The sequence below is a fragment of the Herpailurus yagouaroundi genome, unplaced genomic scaffold, assembly GCF_014898765.1.
Source record: "Herpailurus yagouaroundi ecotype Mexico unplaced genomic scaffold, PumYag 139, whole genome shotgun sequence".
Taxonomy (NCBI): Eukaryota; Metazoa; Chordata; class Mammalia; order Carnivora; family Felidae; genus Herpailurus; species Herpailurus yagouaroundi.
This window is the reverse complement of record NW_024412394.1, coordinates 45,517,407-45,540,235: the sequence shown is the minus strand read 5'-3', so window position 1 is coordinate 45,540,235 and position 22,829 is coordinate 45,517,407. Positions and strand designations below refer to the sequence as shown.

At 44.5% G+C, this 22,829-nt stretch overlaps 2 protein-coding genes across 4 annotated transcripts in view; one reads left to right on the top strand and one right to left on the bottom strand.

The window, feature by feature from the left end:
- The window catches only part of SNX14 (sorting nexin 14), a 102,312-nt gene extending 89,945 nt beyond the window's left edge, over positions 1-12,367 (top strand). Inside the window, exons 31-32 of one of the 2 annotated variants that reach the window (XR_005789868.1) lie at positions 7,355-7,832; positions 11,865-12,367. The gene's annotated coding sequence lies outside the window, so the exon portion shown is untranslated. Of the gene's footprint in view, positions 1-2,442; positions 2,953-7,354; positions 7,833-11,864 lie in introns of those variants that run through there. The other variant, XR_005789869.1, reaches the window with a different exon arrangement.
- NT5E (5'-nucleotidase ecto) overlaps positions 1-22,829 on the bottom strand; it is a 49,017-nt gene that overhangs the window by 3,320 nt on the left and 22,868 nt on the right. For both annotated transcript variants that reach the window (XM_040474096.1, XM_040474097.1), the window contains exons 3-8: positions 18,872-19,060; positions 7,417-7,614; positions 6,331-6,485; positions 2,738-2,843; positions 1,695-1,844; positions 113-313 (exon numbers count right to left, since the gene is read on the bottom strand). In XM_040474096.1, coding sequence (XP_040330030.1) covers positions 113-313; positions 1,695-1,844; positions 2,738-2,843; positions 6,331-6,485; positions 7,417-7,614; positions 18,872-19,060 — 999 coding nt within the window. The remainder of the gene's footprint in view (positions 1-112; positions 314-1,694; positions 1,845-2,737; positions 2,844-6,330; positions 6,486-7,416; positions 7,615-18,871; positions 19,061-22,829) is intronic.

The window sequence follows — 22,829 nt, the reverse complement described above, 5'->3', positions numbered from 1 at the left end:
AGGATCTGATTTCTGGCACTGCAGTCCTGGCATCCTGAGTAGCTTCCCTCTTTGGCCCAGTTTTGTTCTGGAGTACTTTGGAGTAGGGAGAGGAAGAGACACTTGTGCTTACCAGAGTCGTGTCTTAATGCTTCATCTTTTATCATCTGGAATCCATCTCCACCATTGGCAAGGAAGCTTGGAAGGATAACCTTATATATCTCATCCATTCTGAGAGGCTCATAACTGGGCACTCGACACTGGGTGCAAAGAACATCCAATTTGACCACTCTGTCCCCAGGTTTTCGGGAAAGATCATACACCACATGAATTCCTAGAAAAGAAAAGAATCTGTATGTTTTCACTGGATCCAGAGGGAAATTTCTGTTTTCTAAGAAAGAGATTTGGCCAAAATATGGAATTGGGGCACTGGGCTTGGTTTTCACTGAGTTTGAGCTTGAGTGAAATTTCAGCAAGAATTGAGGTGACATTGCAGCATTTGGTTAGATTGCGTTTGCATTTCTCGGTTAGGTTTATCCTTGAGTCTTGGGAGGTCTGAGAACCACTGGGAGGAAAACTGGCTCTGCCTCAGTATGGGCAAGGGGTAACAGTGCAGGGAGAAACCACATCTTTTTAAAATCCTAAATGAGTTGGTCAGCCACTTGGTTCAATGGCTTTGGAAAATGAGAAATAGATGAGAGGTACAGAACATTTGTTCTAATTTTGAAGACTACTAAATGATAATAATTTGGGTTTGGATGACTTTCACAAGACATGTAACTACCCAGCACTGTGATGGAGCATCAAAACCCTGTTGTTCCCCCCATGTCTCTCCTGGAAAAGTGAAGAATGTGTGGGTTATCCCACAGGCGTTAGGCCATGGCTCCACCACCATCTGCAGCTCCCCCCCTCAATCCAAAGAGTTGGGGGTTCTGTAGAAGGAGGACTTGACAAAGCAATCACACTATCAAGTGAGGCCCACCATCTACAGTAAAAAAAAAAAAAGGGGGGGGGCAAATTATGGTATCAGTATCAAGGTTATAAATTTAACGATTAATTCGTTGGACTGTGGAAGTTATTATTGACAAAAGTGTTTCACATTCACAAGTCCTTGGCAATTTGGGAAGCATTTATTTTCATTCAGTTTTCACTGTGATCCATGAGATGAGCAGGGCAGATGTTTTCAGAACATTCAGAGAGGTTGAAGACCTGTCCCACGTCACAGTGGAACTAGAAACAGGTGTTCCGATGTGTCTATGTAGTCGGCCGCCCCTCCCAGACATCATCCTTGCTAATACTGATTGGATATTGAATTCTTTTGAACCTCTGCATGGTACCAGGCAATTATGAATAGAACAGAGAATGGTGGTTTTGGTTTTTTTCTACAAAAGAATACTGAGTGTTTAAACAACTAAGATTTTAATAGAAACTAGACCTCAAGGCCGCTGACCTGCTTAGAGTCTGGAGGGCCAGCTCCTATAGTGAGTCTATCTGACATCCAAATCAGGCGTAGCAACTACTGCTCATTGCCAAGGCATTGAGGCGTTGACCCTGACCTAATCTCAGTTGGTCTGGGAGCCCATGACCATTGAGAGACTATGCATTCATGCTGGGTGGGGGGAAAACCTAAACAAATCTGGCAGTGGAGGTCCTGGGGAGTGAGGAACTAAGCCAACCAGCAGGACAAACCCACTTCACTTCAAAGGGTGACTTACCGCCCACCTGCAGGAACTCTCCAGTGGACTGGCCATAGCGGTACACGCTGTGCTCAAAGGCCGCCTTCAGGGTGGAGCCTTTTAATTGGACCAGGTCAAAGGTTCCTCCGAAGGGCAACACAGCAGCCAGGTTCTCCCAGGTAATTGTGCCTGACGGTAGTTGTAGATGGGGTGAGAAGGAAAACAGCTTGAGAATAAGATTACCCCAAGACCAGGTTCCTTTAGGGTTGGTGGAGATGAGGGAGACAAGAGGCTATTGGAAGGCTATTAGTACAGCATCAGCTGTGTGAGTGGTTCCTGACACTCAGGGAGGGAATGGATTCAAGAGGCCTCTGGCCATGCTCTCAACCACTGGGCAAGATGGCAGGCGCTCATAAATGGCTGTGGCTCCAAAATCACCAGTGCTCTGCCCTGGATCTCTGGCTTATAGCTGGGTCTTCAGTGGGTGTTGAGCATTGCCCAGTTCCTCCAGACAGGCGGTGTGTCCCTGCCACCTGTCCTTGTTTGACAATGAGATGAGCTTGGGGCTTTACACTGAGACTACCTGGTTTGACAGCAGATCAGGGAAGACTGCAAGAGCGGTTTGAATATCTGACTAGTTGGTTTGTTTTACCATGCAAGATCCTGGATATCTGTAAATGCACTAAAAGAATTTAATCCAGTAGGGTGTTGTTGTTTTTTTTGTTTTGTTTTGTTTTTGTTTTTTTCCAGCACAGAACATGGACAGTTTGTCCCTTTCTCTTTCCAGGTATCAAGGAGGCGGCTGTTGGTAATCAGCAATAATTAGCATTTGGCTTTGTGTGTCAGAAGTTTAGATCAAGATTGGGTTCCATTCACCCTCGCTCTCCACTCTGTGTGAATACATATGAGAACACACAAGCATGTGTGTGCCCTTCTGCTTAGGCACTGACTTGAGTAGCAGTTAACCGAAACTGGAGAGGCTGACATTGTGGTACATGGCTGACAGGACAGATGAGCTGAGGCCACCCAGGGGCACGGTCAGAGAGAGACCTGAGCTGACACCCTGAGCCTGGGAAGCATACCGTTGTTCCGCTCGTCAATGGGTGACCGAATGCCACCTCCATTTAGAATGCACATGGATACATGGTTCCAGGACACTTCATCCGAGTGTCTAATGTTGTTGTTAATCTGCAACAGTAGCATGAATTTACATTAGTTATTCTAGACCTTCTTCCATAGTATCAGTTTTAGGGATTTGGTTATCTCTACCATGGAAATAAAGCTGCTTCTTCCTGCTCCTGTGTTCCCAGAGATTTCTCAAGTATAGTCAGTCAGAACTAGTTTTATGCTCTGAGAAGCAAAAATAAGAAATAGTGACCAGTCCCGTGTCAGACTCTTAGAAGCAAGTAGCCCTGAGCCCCCTTTCCTAAGACCCTTCTACTCTCAGGCCAGTGGGCATTAGCAAAACTGGCTCTTGTGTCAGGACAGGACCTCCATGCAAATTGGTCCACCATACCTCTCCTTCCCCACCTCTTCCAGGCCCCACACTTGCTCCTGAAGACGTGACCTGAAAACCTTTCCACTCAGGACCTCAAGCCAACAAGATCCCTGGCCTCCATGTCAAATTTCCAAGTTGGCAATTTTGGAGGCACAGAGATGGCCTCCTGAAATGGGAGAATCCGTTTCTTTTCTTTTACAAAAATATGTGTTTAGTTACAAGAAATAAAATGAATATATTCTCATTTGAAAAAAAAATAGCACAAAAGCAAGTGTTGTCTTAACATTTGCCTCTGCCTCTTAAAAGAGAGGTAAGCACTGCTAACGGCTTGTTTCCTTCCAGACTTTTCTCTAAACATTCCCATACTGGCTACTCTTTAGCTACTTTTTTTTTTTTTTTTCAAAATAGGATTCTTCTTTAATATTATGATTTTTTAAAGTATAATGTATTGTCAGATTGGCTAACATACAGTGTGTAAAGTGTGCTCCTGGTTTTTGGGGTAGATTCCTATGGTTCATTGTTTACATATAATACCCAGTGCTCATCTCAACAAGTGCCCTCCTCAATGCCCATCACCCATTTTTCCCTCTCCCCCACCCTCCCCCATCAACCCTCAGATTGTTTACTGTATTTAAGAGTCCCTTATGGTTTGCCTTTCTCCCTCCCTGTTTGTAACTTTTTTTCCCCCTTCCCTCCCCCCATGGTCTTCTGTTAAGTTTCTCAAGATCCACATATGAGTGAAAACATGATCTGTCCTCTGACTTATTTCACTCCGCATAATAACTTTCAGTTCCATCCACCTTGCTACAAATGGCATGATTTCATTCTTTTTCATTGCCAAGCAGTATTCCATTATAGATATAAAATACATCTTTATCCATTCATTAGTTGATGGACATTTAGGCTCTTTCCATAATTTGGCTGTTGTTGAAAGTGTGGCTATAAACATTGGGGTACATGTGCCCCTATGAATCAGCACTCCTGTATCCTTTGGATAAATTCCTAGTAGTGCTATTGCTGGGTTGTAGGGTAGTTCTATTTTTAATTTTTTGAGGAACCTCCACACTGTTTTCCAGAGTGGCCGCACGAGTGCAACAGTGCAAGAGGGTTCCCGTTTCTCCATATCTTTGCCAGCATCTATTGTTTCCTGAGTTGTTCATTTTAGCCACTCTGACCAGTGTGAGCTGGTATCTCAGTGTGGTTTTGATTTTTATTTCCCTGATGATGAGTGATATTCAGCATCTTTTCATGTGTCTGTTGGCCATCTGAATGCCTTCTTTGGAAAAGTGTCTATTCATGTCTTCTGCCCATTTCTTCACTGGATCATTTGTTTTTCAGGTGTTGAGTTTGGTAAGTTCTTTATAGATTTTGCATCCTAGCCCTTTATCCAATATGTCATTTGCAAATATCTTTTCCCATTCTGTCAGTTGCCTTTTAGTTTTGTTGATTGTTTCCTTTGCAGTGCAGAAGATTTTGTCGTGATGAGGTGCCAGTAGTTCATTTTTGCTTTTGTTTCCCTTGCCTTTGGAGATGTGTCGAGCAAGAAATTGCTGCGGCTGAGGCCAGAGAGGTTTTTTCCTGCTTTCTCCTGTAGGGTTTTGATGGTTTCCTGTCTCACATTTAGGTCTTTCATCCATTTTGTGTTTATTTTTGTGTATGGTATAAGAAAGTGGTCTAGTTTCATTCTTCTGTATGTTGATGTCCAGTTCTCCCAGCATCGGAGACTTTTTTCCATTGGATGCTCTTTCCTGCTTTGTCAAAGATTAGTTGGCCATACATTTGTGGGTCTAATTCTGGGTACTCTATTCTATTCCTTTTGTCTATGTGTCTATTTTTGTGCCAATACCATACTGTCTTGATGATTACAGCTTTGTAATAGAAGCTAAAGTCTGAGATTGTGATGCCTCCTGCTTTGGTTTTCTTTTTCAATATTACTTTGACTATTTGGGGTCTTTTGTGGTTCCATACAGATTTTAGGACTGTTTGTTATAGCTTTGAGAAGAATGCTGGTGCAATTTTAATTGGGATTGGATTGAATATGTAGATTGCTTTGGGTAGTACTGACATTTTAACAATATTTGTTCTTCCAATCCATGAGCATGGAATGTTTTTCCATTTGTGTTTTTTTTCAATTTCCTTCATAAGTGTTCTATAGTTTCCAACATACAAATCTTTTATTCTTTGGTTAGGTTTGTTCCTAGGTATTTTATGGTTCTTGGTGCACTTGTAAATGGGATCAATTTCTTGATTTCTCTGTTGCTTCATTATTGGTGTATAGAAATGCAACCAATTTCTGTACATTGATTTTGTACCCTGCAACTATGCTGAATTCATGTGTCAGTTCTAGCAGCCTTTTGGTGGAGTCCTTCGGGTTTTCCATGTAGAGTATCATGGCATCTATGAAAAGTGTCTTCAGCTACTTCTTTTGTGTGACTGCATAATGTTGAAGAGCCAGCACTGGTCTGACCTTGGGAAGTGTGGACATTGTCATTTACTTGGCAGTCAGTTATTGAGAGTATATATATCAGGCACTGGGCTCCAGGTACCAAGCACAGTGCCAAGCACAAAGAATCAGCCCTCTGGGTGCGGACTTTGGTGGGAGTGTTAAGTCTGGCCTGGGGACCCTGGTTCAGCATGGCTCCCCAGGGGCTGCCAACAGCCAGTCTCTTGTAGACAGGTAGACAGTGGGGTGTTTTCTTGAGTGATCTATTCAGCCACAGGCCTTATCATAACTGCATGTCGTCATTCTCTGCTTGTGAAGGAGGCTTCCAGTCACACAAGGCCTTTTTCTCTGGATCCAAGAGGGCAGATCAGTGAGACACTCTGGCCAATTTAGGCCCAAGCAAATGTGTTTTATCTACTATGTCTACATCTTCAGAATAGTGAAGTTTCACGTATTCAGATCATCTTATAAAAGGAAAGCAACATCCAAAATTCAGACATCCAAGGTGAATACCTATCAATAAAGCTTTCAGTTCTTGTGCAATAAAGTGATGGTCAACTGGTATAGTTTAGGCCCCTTCCCAAGGTACTACTCAGTATGAATCTACCCCAAGCTATTGTTTGCATATTAATTTTTAAAGACCTTGAATTTTGTAACAGGCTGTCCCTCCTTGCAACCTTCCTCCCTCCCCTCTTCCTCTAAGCACAGGCCCTGCACTCCTGGGGACCACTCACCATGGCATCACAAATCAGGTTGCCCATGTTGCATTCCTTAAAGCGGCATGACTGAGTGGAGCCATCCAGATAGACAATTGTTTTCCCTAATTCCTGAGTAGAAAAATTGTCTAATTTTATCCTCCATTTGTTAATGTCTGCTTTTATGCTTGGATCTAGAAAAAAGTAAAACAGAAGAAAACAAAACAAAAAACAAAAAAATCAGTTGCCATTAAGGCAGATCTCACCCTGGCCTAAATTTTGGAGAAGGAATCAAAGATCATTTAGCTTACCTGTTGTGACTATACATTTCTTTACCCTATTTGTCTACATTTTCGTTTTGACTATAAAATTTCCTCAGAAAATTCTGTTCCTTGGTAATAAGACTAGGAATGGATCTGAACTTAAAGATGCACTGAGTATCCTAACATCAACTCATCACACCTGAATGAGCACCTGTGGACCCACTTGGGATAGCATTGCGGGGGGGGGGGGTGGGGAAAGGTGGGGATGATGAAAGGTCCCCAGGGCAGGTCTACAGGGCCTTCTGAGGTTCTGCTGTGCAGTCCCGGCCTCTCCCTCTGGCTGTTGAGATGGTCTGTGCTGTGAGCACAGGCTCTGCAGGGCACCCCACTGCCCATCTCTCCCTGGTCCAATCATGGTGAGAGAGGCCCAGGGCTGTGGTCATGTACACCACATGTAAACAGGTGACATAAGATGTATTTTATTCTGAGTCCCAGACAAAAAAGTAAAAAAGACACTCCCTCATGTGATAAAGAAACAGAAGCCCACTGAGACTGGGCAACTTGCCGTGGGCACACTGCTGGTGGTGGGGCTTTGAACCCCTTTGCAGCTCTCCTCTGGACATGAGCTGAGTGGCTTTTCCATGCCTGGACAAAGCTTGAAAAGACACAAGAGGCAGTGACACGGTGTCTGATGCTGAGAGGAACTGGGAAAGCAAATGGGATATTGGGCATTTGAGTGTATTTTCAATCTTCTTATCCATGAAGAGGGCAAACTTAAGAGAGAATTCTATTCTTTAAAGGTGCTACAGCCTTGCCTTGAAACATTAACAACAAGAACAAGGTCCAGCCATCATTTACCCACCTTCCACAATGCTGCTGTTGAGAAGAATGGGATTTCCATGCGAAGCGATGACATTTCCTTTTTCATCAAACTCAACCTTCAAATAGCCTAAGTATTTGCCAAAAGCATAAGCCTGGACCACAGGAACCTTCCGCCCATCATCGGACGTGACTATGAATGGGTACTTCCCAGCTGGCACCTCTTTGGAAGGTGGAGTGCCTAAAACAGAAGAGCCAAAGCTGATCAAATCAGCCCTTGTACACAGCTTGGCTGCAGGCCAGCAGGCCACAGGCCAGATGACAGGGAATTCTGAATTGATGATGTGCTAGCTGCTGCCCCACATAGCTTGTCTTTCAGAGCTGCGCTCGGACATCTGTGCATTTCCGAAGGCCCTTTTGGCACATGAATCCTTCCATTTTCAACTCAGCAAGTGTTTGGTAAGCTCTTCCCACATCTATGGTCCTGCGCCTGGTACAGTGGGGGACACAAAAACGCGGTGGGGCCAAGATTATCCTACCTCTATCTTGACTCAGGCTCAATTCTCAATAGCTGGGTAGAATAGCCAAGCCACTTCACTTCCCTGTATTTCAGTTTCCTTACCTGTAAAATGGGCGAAATAATGATTCTTACTTCACAGGGTGGTCTAAACTTCCTAGCACAGTGCCTGGCACACAGTAGATAATAAATGTGTATTTCCTTCCCTTATGAGGTGATGACAACCTCTAGAAACCCTAGACGTACAATCTAGAGCTTAGGATCCTTAGTGGAACATGAGTAGAAACAACTGAGCCTGTCCTCAGGTTTTGCTGCTAAAATTGGAATTCCTTTAGGTGCTTTTCAGAAGAGCCACGTTCACCCTGGCAGTCAACTGGCACGCACACTACTCATCCAGCCAGACCTCATACAGGCTAGATTCTGCCGACTTCTGTCTCAAAGGGGTCCCCTGGGGACAGCCTGGAAGCCAACTCAGACCCAGAGGCTGAGGGGCTTCCCCCACCACTGCCTCCTGGACACACGATTGCACAAGGGTGGGGAGCCCTGCCGTATGGGGCACAGGCCCTGGCTTCTAAGCACTTGGCATGTTTCTGTAAGTGCAACGCTCCTTCAGGCACACTGCAGTTCGCATCTTACCTCCAGAGAGCTAATGACCCAGTTTGGCTGTTTTGAATCACAGATTATAGGTGGCTCAGTCGCTTGAGCGTCTGACTTTGGCTCTGGTTATGATCCCATGGGTTCATGGGTTTGAGCCCTGCACTGGACTTGCTGCTGTCAGTGCAGAGTCTGCTTTGGATCCTCCCTCCCCTCTGCCCCTCCTCCGCTCTCTCTCGCGCTCTCTCTCTCTCAAAAATAAACAAACATAAAAAAAAACCCAGATACCCTTGACCCATTGCTCTTTCTACTCACCCTCCAAACACCCTGACCAGTCCTTCCTATTAGAGGTTTACAGAGGGGCCAGGAAAACTTCAGCACATTTGTTACTCACATGGATTGGTTATGAGAGCTGGCCCAGAGCCAGGCTGTGCACTAGATCTCATTTAATCTTCTAAGCATTCCATGAGGCAGGTTCTATTACTGTCTCCACTTTACAGATGAGAACGTTGATTGTCATAGGCAATGTGCCCAAGGTCACACTGGTACATGCGTTATGTGCAGTATGGCTGGTATGTGAAGGAGAGCAGACTGAAAGCGGGGGTGAAACTGGAGCTTCTGTTCTCTCCACTGCCCAACACAGCCTATGCTTGCTTGTCTCACAATGCCTGAAAGAGTCGGTTGCCAAAGGTCGCTCACTAAATCCAGTGCTGCACCTTTCCACCCCAAGCTGTTTCTGGGTTTCTCTTTTCACCTAAGACAAGCTGGGGTGGATGTCATGAAAACCTCACTCCTTCTCTGGTCCTATAGAGCAGCCCCCATTCCAGCCTAATACCAAAGAGCAGAAGTGCAGCAAATACCAGCACCTCAGAAGCAGGAAACAGCTGTTGCCCACTTTAGTTTCCCATTTTCTTGCTCCCTCTGGAAAAAAAAAAAAAAAAGAAAAAAGAAAAAAGACCAAAGTTTTGGAACTTGACTCTTACAAAAGCACCTGACTGGAGGCCCCGTGCAGGACTTGCCCCATCTCCACCTGTGGTGTACAATCTCATGGGTGACTGGCAGGTGTCAGCCCTAACAGTTATAGATGATCTCACACATTGCAGAGGAGCAGGGAAGGTTAACACAGTCATCATCCTCATTCTTCTCTGCACTGGTTCTTATTTGGGCAATCCTGGAGCCTGGACCAGGGCTGGTGTGGTAGCCCCTTCTCACCTTCTCACCTGGGGAAGGTTAGAGACAGTAGTTCCTCCTATGAACCCAGAGATGCAAGTGCAATTGGGAGGTGCAGTTCCCAACACGTCCACGAGATGGCAGAGAACACTTCGTCCAGGAGGAAAAGGCACTGTCCGTTTTAGAAACGACTGTGGCAGTTTCCTGGACACCCCAGAGAAGGGCAAGCCTGTTGGGTGGTTTTTTTTTTTTTTTAGCCTTTCTTATTCTGCCTCACAAAGACATAATCAAACTTGAAATGAGTGTAACAGGATTTCGAGGATACAGTCAAATGCCTCATCAAATCAGCATGCACTCTACAAATAGGAGCTACTAACCCCAACTCCAGTCTGACAGGGGACATTCTCCGGTTCTGAAAGGCCTTGATGTTCCTTTTGTTAGAACATAAGACATATCATCTGCTTCTTAAAGGGACTTAATCAGGAACAAGGAGGATGCTTCCCAGAGGCTGAGGAAATAGCTGGTCCAGTTTGGCTTAGTCTCTGCCTCCTCCACAGCTGAATGTTCTCTGCGTCTCTGCAGAGTTAGTGGTTCTGTTAGAAAACCACTAACAGAGAAAGCCATCCAGGGCTTCACATTTTCCATACTATTCTATTCAGCCAAAGATGCTCATGCCCAAAATATTATTTCCGCACAGAGCCACATGTCTGTCTTTAGAAACCCAATTTGTCATCTTGGCAGGAGAGACATTATTCACCAGAACTCCATTCCAGCCATCTAGTAAGTAAATAATCTGGGAACCAAACATGGAGAAGCCAAGGAATTGTGGGCTGACATTTAGAGTTGGTAAATGGGGCATTTCCTAGAATAGCGTGAACATCTGACGGAACCCACCAGGGTTCTGCCCTGGGGGCCTTGGCCACAGCAGCTCCTCAGGAATGTGACAGTTCTAATTACAGGCCTGGGCAACTGCCCTGCCAGTAGGCAGAAGGGGCCAAGATGATGGATCATGTGACAGAGGTGCCAAGAAGCAGGCCTTTGACATGGTTTTCAGTTGGTTAAATATAGTATAGAATGTTTCAAGGCAGTCCTTGGTACAATTTTATTGTGTATGGGACCAGTTTAAGAACTTCCATGCTTCCTATGTGGTACATATATGCAACACAATATTAGCCATAAAAAAAGGATGAGATCTTGCCATTTGCAATAACATGGATGAATCTAGAGGGTATTGTGCTAAGCAAAATAAGTTGGACTGAGAAATACCACGATTTCACTCATATGTGTAATCTAAAAAACAAATAAATTAACAAAAAGCAAAATCGGACCTATAAATATAGGGAAAAAAACTGATGGTTGCCAGTGGGGAGGAGTGCAGGGGTTGGGCATAACGGGTGAAGGGGAGTGGGAGACACAGGCTTCTGATTATGACATGAATAAGTCACAGGAATAAAACGCACAGCATAGGGAATATAATCAATGATATGATAATAGCCTCATATGGTGACAGAGGGTAGCTACAACTTGTGGTGAGCACAGTGTAATGTATAGAGATGCTGAATCACTATGCTGTGTACTGAAATTAACACAATACTTCCATACTTCCTATGAAAGGACTAGATAAAAGTAATTAGTAATTAGCATATTTCACACCATTGCTTCTAAGGGAGAGTCTCTTTTTTAACTTACTTGGAAGTGCTTGGTCTGTCTACTTCTCTACCTCTCCTCAGGCAAGCCACACTCCTGGTCAGCATTATCTTGTGCCTGGGTTACTGCAATGGCCTCCTAACTGGTCTGTATGCCTCTTCTTTGCCTCTTTTTTTAAAAAAAAATTTTAATGTTTCTTTATTTTTGAGGAAGAGAGAGACAGAGTGTGAGTGGGGGAGAGGCAGAGAGAGAGGGAGACACAATCTGAAGCAGGCTGCAAGCTCTCAGCCATCAGCACAGAGCCCGACGCAGGGCTTGACCTCACAGACCACGAGATCCTGACCTGAGCCGAAGTCAGACGCTTAACCAGCTGAGTCACCCAGGCGCCCCTTTGCCTCTTTCTAATCCAGTTTCCACACAGCAGCCTGAGTGAGGTTTCTAAAACATAAATACGATCATGTGTTCCCTGGTTTAAAATATCTCTTACTGTCGTAGGAAAAACAGGACAATTTTTGACAAGAATATCATAACCTACGTGATGTGGCCCTTTCTTGCCTTGCCAGCTTCATCTAGACTGACCACCCTGTGCATCAGCAGTCTCGGCTTCTCTCACCCCCCAAGCCACACCTGCCTCCAAAGCCTTGGACTATGGGTTGCCACCTGGAGCCAAAGGCCTACATGTGCATTTGTGACATTTTGCTTCAGTTTAGTCTTCTGTAAAATGGGGAAAATAACAATACCAGCCTCCATGCTTGCTGGGTGGGTTACAGAAGTTAATGCAGTGAGGAAAGCCTACGTTGGTAAATGCTCCATAAAGATGAGTGATCATTATTTACCAACTTTAGCTCCTGGATGTCTTTCTGATCTCAGCCCAAATGTCAGCTTTTCAGGAGAACACTGTGTGACGATCCCCCAGCGTTGGTCAGGTTTTCCTATAGATGCTCTCACAGCATCTGGAACTTCTCCCTTCATAGCATGCTTTGTAATTATATATGATAAGGTTGATTTGTTTGCATACTTAAAAAAATCTGATCAGGGTCGATATCCCTTATAAGACAAGTTCCAGGAAAACAGGGGCTGCCGTGTCTCCTGGGTTTGCCCAGCATACAGCAGGCATTCAATAAATGTTTGCTAAATGACTAAGCTTAAGTAGGTTAGCCAACACTTTCCCATGGATCAGACAAGACTTCTATGCTTTCCCTGTAGTGGCATCCATATGCCTGAGGGGGCAGGGTCTGAGTGCCCACCCCTTCTTCAAACTCCTTTCAATTCAATTTTCTCAACTAATGAGCTGGGTGGGGCTTGTAAAGCAGAACCAGGGCTGGGATTCAAGAGAATGGGTTTTGGTGCTAGCTCTCTTTCAGTGTGGTTTCATGACCTTGACGCAGACATTCAGCTTAAATTGGGGGCCTAAATTTATCTCCTAAATGTGTAAAACAAGAGATTTGGGGGTGTCCCAGTGGCTAATTTGGTTGAGCGGCTGACCTCGGCTCAGGTCATGATCTCACAGTTGGTGAGTTCGAGCCCCACGTCGGGCTCTGTGCTGACAGTCCAGAGCCTGCAGCCTGCTTAGGATTCTGTGTCTCCCTCTCTCTGCCCCTCCTCCACTCATGCTCTCTTTCTCTCAAAATAAATAAACATTAAAAAAAAATAAAACAAGAGATTTAACTTTTTTTTTTTTTTTTTAGAAATTAGATCTCCTGCATGCAGGAAATCTTGGGGCAATGCGAGCCATAAAACAGACTTCTCATAGTGCAGGCTGAGGTGTGCTGGGCGAGTCCAGCTTCAGGCTCCTGGCCATGGGTGCTCTTCAGGGCACAGTTTGGAGACTACTGCCCGACATGCCCTTGGTACCCAGCTAGTCAGGCCTGCTGCTCCATCCCCGGCCTCTGGTGTAGCTACACCAAGCAGCTTCAAGCATTTAAGACCAAAGGCTCTGGGGCACCTGGGTGGCGCAGTCGGTTAAGCGTCTGACTTCAGCCAGGTCACGATCTCGCGGTCCGTGAGTTCGAGCCCCGCGTCGGGCTCTGGGCTGATGGCTCGGAGCCTGGAGCCTGTTTCCGATTCTGTGTCTCCCTCTCTCTCTGCCCCTCCCCCGTTCTTGCTCTGTCTCTCTCTGTCCAAAAAAAAAATAAAAAACGTTAAAAAAAAAAAAAAAAAAAAAAGACCAAAGGCTCTCTCCTGTTTTCCCAGCCAAGAGGTCTTTGGCAACCAGAGGGGTGAATCACAGTGTCCTTGGCTACCTCTGTATCCAACCGTGACACCATGACACTTTAGCTGTCATGTTTCCTTAAGGGAACTCAGTGAGCCACGTAATATTCTCCATATCTGGATGGTGTCCAGATTTACTGCTCAAATACTCACTCTTGGACATTCAGTGATGACTGGGAGGTCTGAAAGAGATGATGAGTCATGGAGCCGTACCCAGAGTGGGCACAAAACCCTCATGAAATCCAGTCCAGGCTGTTGGCCTGAACCCAGTTCTGGCTGGTTGGAGCAAATAAGGGAGTCCTGTACAGTAGGCATGAAGTCACTACAAATTCATTCACTCATTCAACATTTACCAAGCTACAACAGGTATCCAGTGTTTTGGATCTCTACTGCTCTGCAGGGTCAGGCCCCAATGTCTTTGCTTTATCTCCATGAGGTCAGGAGACACTGCTTGATGGAGACAGAGTAGGGGAAGGAGTGATGCCCCAGCTGTCTGCCATGCTCTTCTCTTCCCAAGAGGATCCAGCTACGCCTATGGCCTAGTAGCTTTCCAGGTACCAGACTTCCCATTCACTTTTTACATTATAGAACAGGGTTTTATATAACAAATTAAAAGTAAATCATAACCCTGTCTTATCACTATGGACTGTTAAAATGCAGAGTCCAAAGGAATGGGATGGGGAGAGAGAGAGACTGGTTCTCATCTTAACACGACCTTCTTGCAGTTTCATTTACTCACAGTGCTATTTTCAGAAGTAATAACTATATCTTGCATTTAGTTCCTTTGGAGAAAACATGTGGGAATAGCTCTCTTCCTTGCAGCTTTCAGATTCTGTAAGCCTAGTAGGCTGCACCCCTTCTCTTCATTCTGACATGAGAGCAGTCAGGTAATCTTGGGGTCAGCTCCAAGTGCACAATGATTGTACTCACAAGAACCTGGAATGACGTTCAACATTGCAGGGGGAGCAGTTCATGCACTGTTTTGGTCATGCCTCATTTAAAGCTGAGTTTTAAAAAATATGGGCTAGCTACAGTACAATGAAGTTAATTTAATAGGTGGTAACCAGCATTAAAAAAAATTAAATAACAGGGGCGCCTGGGTGGCTCAGTCGGTTGAACCTCCGACTTTGGCTCAGGTCATGATCTCACAGTTCGTGAGTTTGAGCCCCGTGTCGGGCTCTGTGCTGACAGCTCAAAGCCTAGAGCCTGCTTCGGATTCTGTGTCTCCCTCTCTCTGCCCCTTCCCCACTCATGCTCTGTCTCTTTCTGTCTCTCAAAGATGAATAAATGTTAAAAAAATATTTTTTTAATTAAATAACAGAACAGAAAATATCAGGTGCAATCCAGATTTTTTGTGAAATTTTCTTTCAGGTGTGTGTGTGTATGTGTGTGTGTTGGGTTACGTGCATGGCAAGATGTAAAATTCCAAGGGATGTATTATTTTAACTATATTTTTATTTGCTTATCATATTTAAGTTATGCTAGTTCCAAAAACAATTTAGAGGAATTTTTGTTTGTTTGTTTTTTTAAGGCTGTGCAAATTTATTTAAACAAGCAAATATGCTTCATCCCCTACTGCATCCTGGAATTACCTTCAATTGTAAATTCATCCCTCAAAATGAAGAGTATTAAACTTGAATGTTTTCATGAGAACAAATTTAATCTGGCTAAGCAATCATGAAATGTGAAATAAATGACTAAGACTACAGAGGCAGTTTTCTTTCAGAGCCTGTAATTATCTACCTCAAGATTTATGTATAAACAAATTATGATATTTATGCCCAAATCTTTCTTTCATCCAGTCATTCATCAGCAACTAAATTCATCTACTTAGCAAAAGGCACATACTGTTTTGCAGTACTTTGTTGGCTGGAACGAAATTGCAGGGACAAAAGGACACAGGCTGCAGCATTAATGGGAAGCCAGGCATGATCACTGAGCCTTTTCAGGCCCATCAGGGCACACTAATCGATGGCCACACATCAAGGCTGTGGATGATCAATTGGTGCTGTGGGACGGCACTGGGTAAGACGGTGTAAAGGCAAATCATGAGGAACATGGAAATGACTTTAGCATCTAAAGGAGGGGTAGATTCCTTTGCTTGTTTATGCACTGTTTTGGTCATGCTTGATTTGGAGCTGAGTTTTTCAAAATATGGGCCAGCTACCATATGAGGAAATTAATTTAACAGGTGGTAACTGACACTTAAAAAAAATGAAACAGTGGGGCACCTGGGTGGCTCAGTCGGTTAAGCGTCCGACTTCAGCTCAGGTCACGATCTCGCAGTCTGTGAGTTCGAGCCCCGCGTCGGGCTCTGGGCTGATGGCTCAGAGCCTGGAGCCTGCTTCCGATTCTGTGTCTCCCTCTCTCTCTGCCCCTCCCCGTTCATGCTCTGTCTCTCTCTGTCTCAAAAATAAATAAACGTTTAAAAAAAAAATGAAACAGTAGTACAGAAAATATCAGAGTGCATTCCAGGTTCTTCGTGAAAGTTTTCTTTTTGTGTGTGTGTATATGTGTGTGTGTGTTTGTGAGCGTGTGTGTTTGTGGCATCATGTACAATGCCTTTCTTAGTATGGTTCGAAGCTGAAACAGTCTGAAGCACTATCCCACAGGACGAAGGGGGTGGAGGCAGACATCTAGGTCCAGCTGTGTGTCTTGTGTTTTTTTGACATTGCCTCAGAGAAAAGCTAAGAAAAGGCACCAAGGGAGGGTTTTTCACAGATCTCATCCACAGAATTGGGACATAACTGAAATAAGGACAGCTCAAATACTAGGCCTTGTCCTGAGGGGCCTCAGCCACCTGTTCATGACATAGGTCAAGTCATGATGACCTTTTATAATAGGGTTGTTTCCATCCTCACTCTGCAGATGAGGAGATCAGACAGAGACAGGATCCCGCCACCACTCAGTGGCACAGCCAGCATGACCCCAGAGTCTTCACTTCTACCCAGTGGTGCCCCATGACCTACTCCGATGGGATTTTCCCTGGTCTGGTGCTCTCAGCCCATCTAACTCCCCTGGAGTTACTTAAATGGCTCCCAGATGTTTGACTGCGACACTGCTCACACTAAGAAATTCACATCACCACCAGTGCCCGCCACTGTTCTTGTCACACTTATGTCCTGCGTGCTATGCACTTGGGAGCTAGCTGTCCTCACCATCTCACATACATCTTTTGCCATGAAACAATGTATGTTCATATGAATAATGTTAAATGCCTAACCTATTTTAGTCTAGTCTGTTAAAAAAATTTTTAACCCACTAATTTATATCACAACCCTTAATGGATGTAATCCAGTTTGAAATTTTTCTCTAGCTATGTCTACCAAGAGATAAAATACTTACAAAGGAACTGAATTAGTAAGGAATCAATTATGTAGATACCAGCATTCTTTACTTTTTCTTTTATTTTAGAGAGAGAGAGAGAGAGAGAGAGAGAGTAAGCAGGGGAGACGGGCAGAGGAAGTGAGAGAGAGACTATTAATCTTGGGGCTTAATCCCACGACTTGGGATCAGGACCTAAGCCAAAACCAAGAGTCAACCGACTGAGCCACCCAGGCACCCTCAGCATTATATGAAGTAGGTCCCCAGTGTCACCATTTTGATTGGTATATTTTCACTGGTGGGCAGTCTCAATACCACTGCATGCCAGAACACAGCTATTTACACTTTATGAAGTGCCTTCCCAGGAGCACACACACCACCTCACGTCATTTTCACAACAATGTGGCACTTTGAGTATTATCTCCATTTTGAAACAAAGCTAACAGGTTCAGAGAGGATGTGACCTGCTCAAGGTCTCTGACGTGAGTCAGGAAGGAAGACTTCTGACCCTATGTTGTGTTTCTTTCTTTTCATAATTTGTGTTTCTTTGGCTGATTGCAAAAGCAACATGCATTCGTTGTTTGAAAATAATTGGAAGTGCGAAGAAGAAAGTAAAAATTACCTGTATGCTCTTTTTAGTGATAACCAACCCCTTTTTTAACATTTTTGGGTATTTTTTGTTTTTAATCTTTTAAAAATAGGATCACCTTAGATAGCCCACACAGAGACGGCCAAAGCAGCAATCTCTTCAAGGAGAGGGTTGTGCCCCACCAAAGCCTGCTTTTGCACTGCTGATAAAAGTCAGTTACCAGCCAAGCCCTCCTCCTTCCCTTCTTCCTAATTCTTGAAAGTACTTCAACGCTCCAGGTAGTGGTGGTGGGCAGGGGGCATGGTAGGAAAGACTGACTGAGCTAGACTCAAAAGTTTTGGGACATTATAGGTTCCAAACAGAAGGAAAAAAAAGAGGTTTTCTAACTAAAACTACCTAACACTAAGGAGAGAGAGAAGGAGGGAGTGGGGGGGAGGGCGGGGGGAGTGCATGCCTTCAAGAACAACAGTACCTATTGCTTCCAGGACGCTCATAGTCCTAAGTCCCGGTACACAGTAGTAAAGTTAGGACTGGAACCCAGAGTTCCAGCTCCTGCTCGTGAACTTACAAATCAAATCCTGTCACCTTGATCTATGAAGGCCTTATTTATTTTGTTTATGCTTACATTTTTTATATGACATGTTGCTTTTTGATATAAACTGACTTTTGGCTGGGGCCTCACAGTAATCTTTTTATTTTACATGTATATTTTATTTTTTTAATTTTTTTATATGTTTGTTTTTGAAAGAGAGAGAGAAACAGAGTGTGAGCAGGGGAGGGGGAGAGAGAGAGGGAGACACAGAATCCAAAACAGGCTCCAGGCTCTGAGCTGTTGGCACAGAGCCCAGATGCGGGGCTCGAACCCATGAACCATGAGATCATTACCTGAGCTGAAGTTGGACAGTTAACTGACTGAGCCACGCAGGCGCCCCTACATGTATATTTTATGCATATATTTTATATATATTTATAATATACATAAATAAATGGGAGCTGACATAATCATTAAACCAATAAATTATTGTTAGGAATGTCTCTGAATAAGATTTACAAGTTACTATGTATGTGTATTATACATCTATTACAGGGGCGCCTGGGTGGCGCAGTCGGTTGAGCGTCTGACTTCAGCCAGGTCACGATCTCGCGGTCCATGAGTTCGAGCCCCGCGTCAGGCTCTGGGCTGATGGCTCAGAGCCTGGAGCCTGTTTCCGATTCTGTGTCTCCCTCTCTCTCTGCCCCTCCCCTGTTCATGCTCTGTCTCTCTCTGTCCCAAAAATAAATAAACGTTGAAAAAAAAATTATACATATATTACATATCATAGAAATATACATAATATATATTATATGTTAAATTGTAGTAAAAATAATAATAACAGTTACAAAGACAAAGACACAAAGTAAGTTATCTGGACATTGGGGCCAGTGTAATCCTTCTGAAACAATTACCTGTATAAAGAAATGTATTGGAGTGTCCTCCTACCACGATGTCCACGCCCTTCACTTTCTGAGCGATGAGTTTATCCATTTCAAAACCAGAGTGTCCCAGTGCAATAATTTTGTTCACATTTAGAGTTTTTAGTTTATCTACTTCAGGTTGCAATGCGGTGATTTCATCTTCAAATACTAAATTCCCTCCTAAGGAACAAGATAAGTAAAATGCACATTTATTAATAGTTTTTATTATATTACTTCTTACACATACTAACACATAGAGTCAAATCACCTTAATCTACCGAAGCTCTTAAATTACTGAAACGAAAACATATTTATAAGTTAAATATAAAATCCCTAAAATGCCAATAAAAATTCGCATCATAATCTTCAGTTACATTCACTTAATGTTGTATTAGTTTAAGGTTGTGAATGATACCATGTTGCTCTAATTCAATCTCAAGCTATGAGGAGGCTTCAGATCTGGAAGCCTATCTATTTTTCAAAAATCTGTTTTTGCCTGAGCACATCAGCATGTTGTGCTATGCATGTCATGCATGTTGTTATGGTGTTGACACAGCTTAAATGTATACAGTGCTGTGTGTTGGTTCTATCTCAATAAAACTGAGTGGGGGTGGGTGGGGAGGAACCTAGAGTACCTCTAAGGCTTTGTTTGCAAGTTCAGGATAATCCGTCTTCAAACTTAAAACTCTGCTGGCAACTAGTCCTTGAATGCCAAGCTTAACACACCAGTTGACAACTGTCTTGTTCATTTGGTAAGGTCGACACTAGAGCAGTACTGAGCTCTGCATTAGACAGGGTCTCAGTCACACATTGCTGGCACTCGGCTGTGGACATTCTTCTCTGGCCACTTACTCCCCCTTGTAGTAGTAAAGGGAGCTTGCGCCCATGGGACAGACTGGTGAGTGTGGGTGTGACTGTGCAGACCCACACCCTGAAAATTAGCAACTCACAGACGTGCCGTTGGACTCGTGGTGCTGTCACTGACGCACAGGTGACATTTAAACATCAGGAGTTGTAACAGCTCTGCCACCATTGTCTGCCATGAAAACATCAAGAATAATCTGCTTCTTGCTGATTACTCCAAGAAGTCCAGGGCTCCCTGGTCACTCCTCAGTGCCATGTCACTTTCTCTGTGAGTTCCCTGAGCCTCCCTTTAAATTGACAAGGTATGTCCTCCTCCATGCCTCACTTGCTGTTCCCCTACTGTTTAGTACTTAGCACCTTCTGACACACCAAATATCTTACTCATTTATTTGCCCACTAAACCTGTAAACTCCAGTAGGCAGGGATTTTTTTTTTTTTTTTTTTTTTTGTCAGCAGCCCTGGTGCCTACACACAGGCACTCAGACGAAAGAAAAAGAAAAGAAGAGAAAAGAAAAAGAAAAGAAAAGAAAAGAAAAAAGAAAGAAGGAAGGAAGGCAGAGAAAGAAAGAAAGAAAGAAAGAAAGAAAGAAAGAAAGAAAGAAAGAGAAAGAGGAAGGAAGGAAGGAAGGAAGGAAGGAAGGAAGGAAGGAAGAGAAAGAAAGAAAGAAAGAGAAAGAAAGAAAGAAAGAAAGAAAGAAAGAAAGAAAGAAAGAATAAATATCGAGACCTTCTGAGAACACTACCATTCCCTGCTTTAGTTTAGCTGTAACTAGTCTTTGGATAAAGTTCAGAGAAATGCTTCTGAGAACAAAGGAATGTATTCTCCTAACGTGTCAGGAGCCTCTTGGGATCAGTCATCACACGTATACAAAAGCATGGGATATGTTTCAGGATATCTTGAAGGGGGTTGTAGGAATTCCATTACCTAGCTAAAATAAATTAAATGTGCTAGAAATACCAGTTATACCTGTGGGTACATAGGCAGCAGGACTGGAGGGATGGGGTTGGATCAGGGGCCAGAGATCTGTAGGAAGAACCCATGCACTGGGCCTGTGGTCTTGGTAGAAAGAAAGTGTCCCTAGAAATACTGTTCTATCCCCCACACCCCCCATCCCTGTGCTGGGATCAGTCCCGACACAATTCAGCCTTTCTCTCCTGGGTGCTGTGATGACAGCGTCATCCCTTCAGATCCCCCTTCTGTTACAACCTAGTAAAGGGCTAATATGGGGTGCTATCAGAACCCCAGCAAAGGGGGACTTATTTCTGGAGCCCCTGTGTCTCTCCACCAACAACCTCTCCTTTCTTACTGGCGACTATTCAAGAAGGGATAACCTTTTCTCCCCATCATGCCTGAACTCCTTGATCATTCAGGAGGCCCTACAATCCAGTCCTCACCCAGATTTTGCTTTCCCTGATTGGAACCTGTGTTCCAAGGAACTGAACTATGTGCTCCTTTGTGACTGTGGCCCCCACACTTCCCTGCTCTCATGTGTTCATTCTAGCAACATTCATTGAGAACTTCCCACATGCTGGGTATGATACAAAACATGGAGCAGTGAATGAGACAGATAAGGTCCCTGCCCTCGTGAGGCTTGCGTCCTAGCATGCGACCTCACTGCTGGAATGCCCTTTGCCCCAGGATGCTTGTGTGCCCTCAAGGTGGCCAAGGAGGTTCTTCAAGTCTACAGGACCTCCAAGCTAGTCACTCACCCCCTGCTCCTAAAAGACGTTGCCCCACTCCCTGACTTTGTTCTTAGCTCTCTTATGGCATTTAATTACATTCTATTTTAAATGAACTCAAAAGCCAGCGGGTAGAATAGAAATTATAGAGACACATAATTAATTCAAATATTCAAGGCCACATCTTTATCCAAGGATCCTATGCTGGCCTCTCTACTAGGTTCTGGATGTTCACTGAGAAGAGACCCAGGCTCTGTCCTCAGCTGTTCAGGCCAGCACACGAAGCTGACAGTAAGAGACAAGTGTAATAAGGGGGAGAGGTGTTTGCTGTGGGAGCTGGGGACCCAGAGCAGGAGTGTCCAACCTGACGGGAACCAGGGGCAAGGGCAGCAAACACCGGGCCATGTCACCCCAGGCCTACTGACATTGTCAATTGTTCTGTTAGCAGTCATGCAGCCTGGTTCACTCTGCAATCTGCATATGCTCCTCTTTGCAGAAAACCCCTGGAAGGCCCGAACCACAGCAACCCCCTCAAACTGGGGGGAGGTCGGATCACCAACCAGAGTGGGAGGCAGAATGAAGCAGAGGAGCTGGGCAGGGTTCAGAGCAGCCTAAGACTGTCCAGGTCCCACTGGTGGGACCACACACTTCTTAGAAGAGCACTTCTGAAACACGTTGAGAGCCGGTGACTCATCATGTCCACAACTACCCCCGGGCTCCATAATGACCTCAAAAACACCTATTTATTGACTGTGTGTCACACAGTATGCAAAGGCTTAGTCACCTGTGGGACAGATGCCTACCTGCCACCTGGAGGGCCTGATAATCCCCACCTCCCCTACCAGCAGAGAGGAGAGAAGGCCTGTGCCTGCCCTGTCTCCAGGCTGGCTGTACAACCTTTCCCTCAGAGCAGAGCCATGCTGCTCAGGGCCAAGCAGGGCTGACCTTGTTGCTGTTTCCAATGGCTTGGACCTATTGTCACAACAATAATAAATACGTCATTTTTTAATTGTTAAATGATAGCAAGCCCTTTATCAGTTAATTCTTTTAAAAAAAATTTTTTTTTCAACGTTTATTTAGTTTTTTTTTTTTGGGACAGAGAGAGACAGAGCATGAATGGGGGAGGGGCAGAGAGAGAGGGAGACATAGAATCGGAAACAGGCTCCAGGCTCTGAGCCATCAGCCCAGAGCCTGACGCGGGGCTTGAACTCACGGACCGCAAGACGTGACCTGGCTGAAGGTGGACGCTTAACCGACTGCGCCACCCAGGCGCCCCTAAGTTAATTCTTAATGAAAACCCCTTTAAAAGCAAAAGTGAATTACTGGGACCTTATGAAGATAAAAAGCTTCTGCACAGCAAAGGAAACAACCAACAAAACTAAAAGGCAACCAACGGAATGGGAAA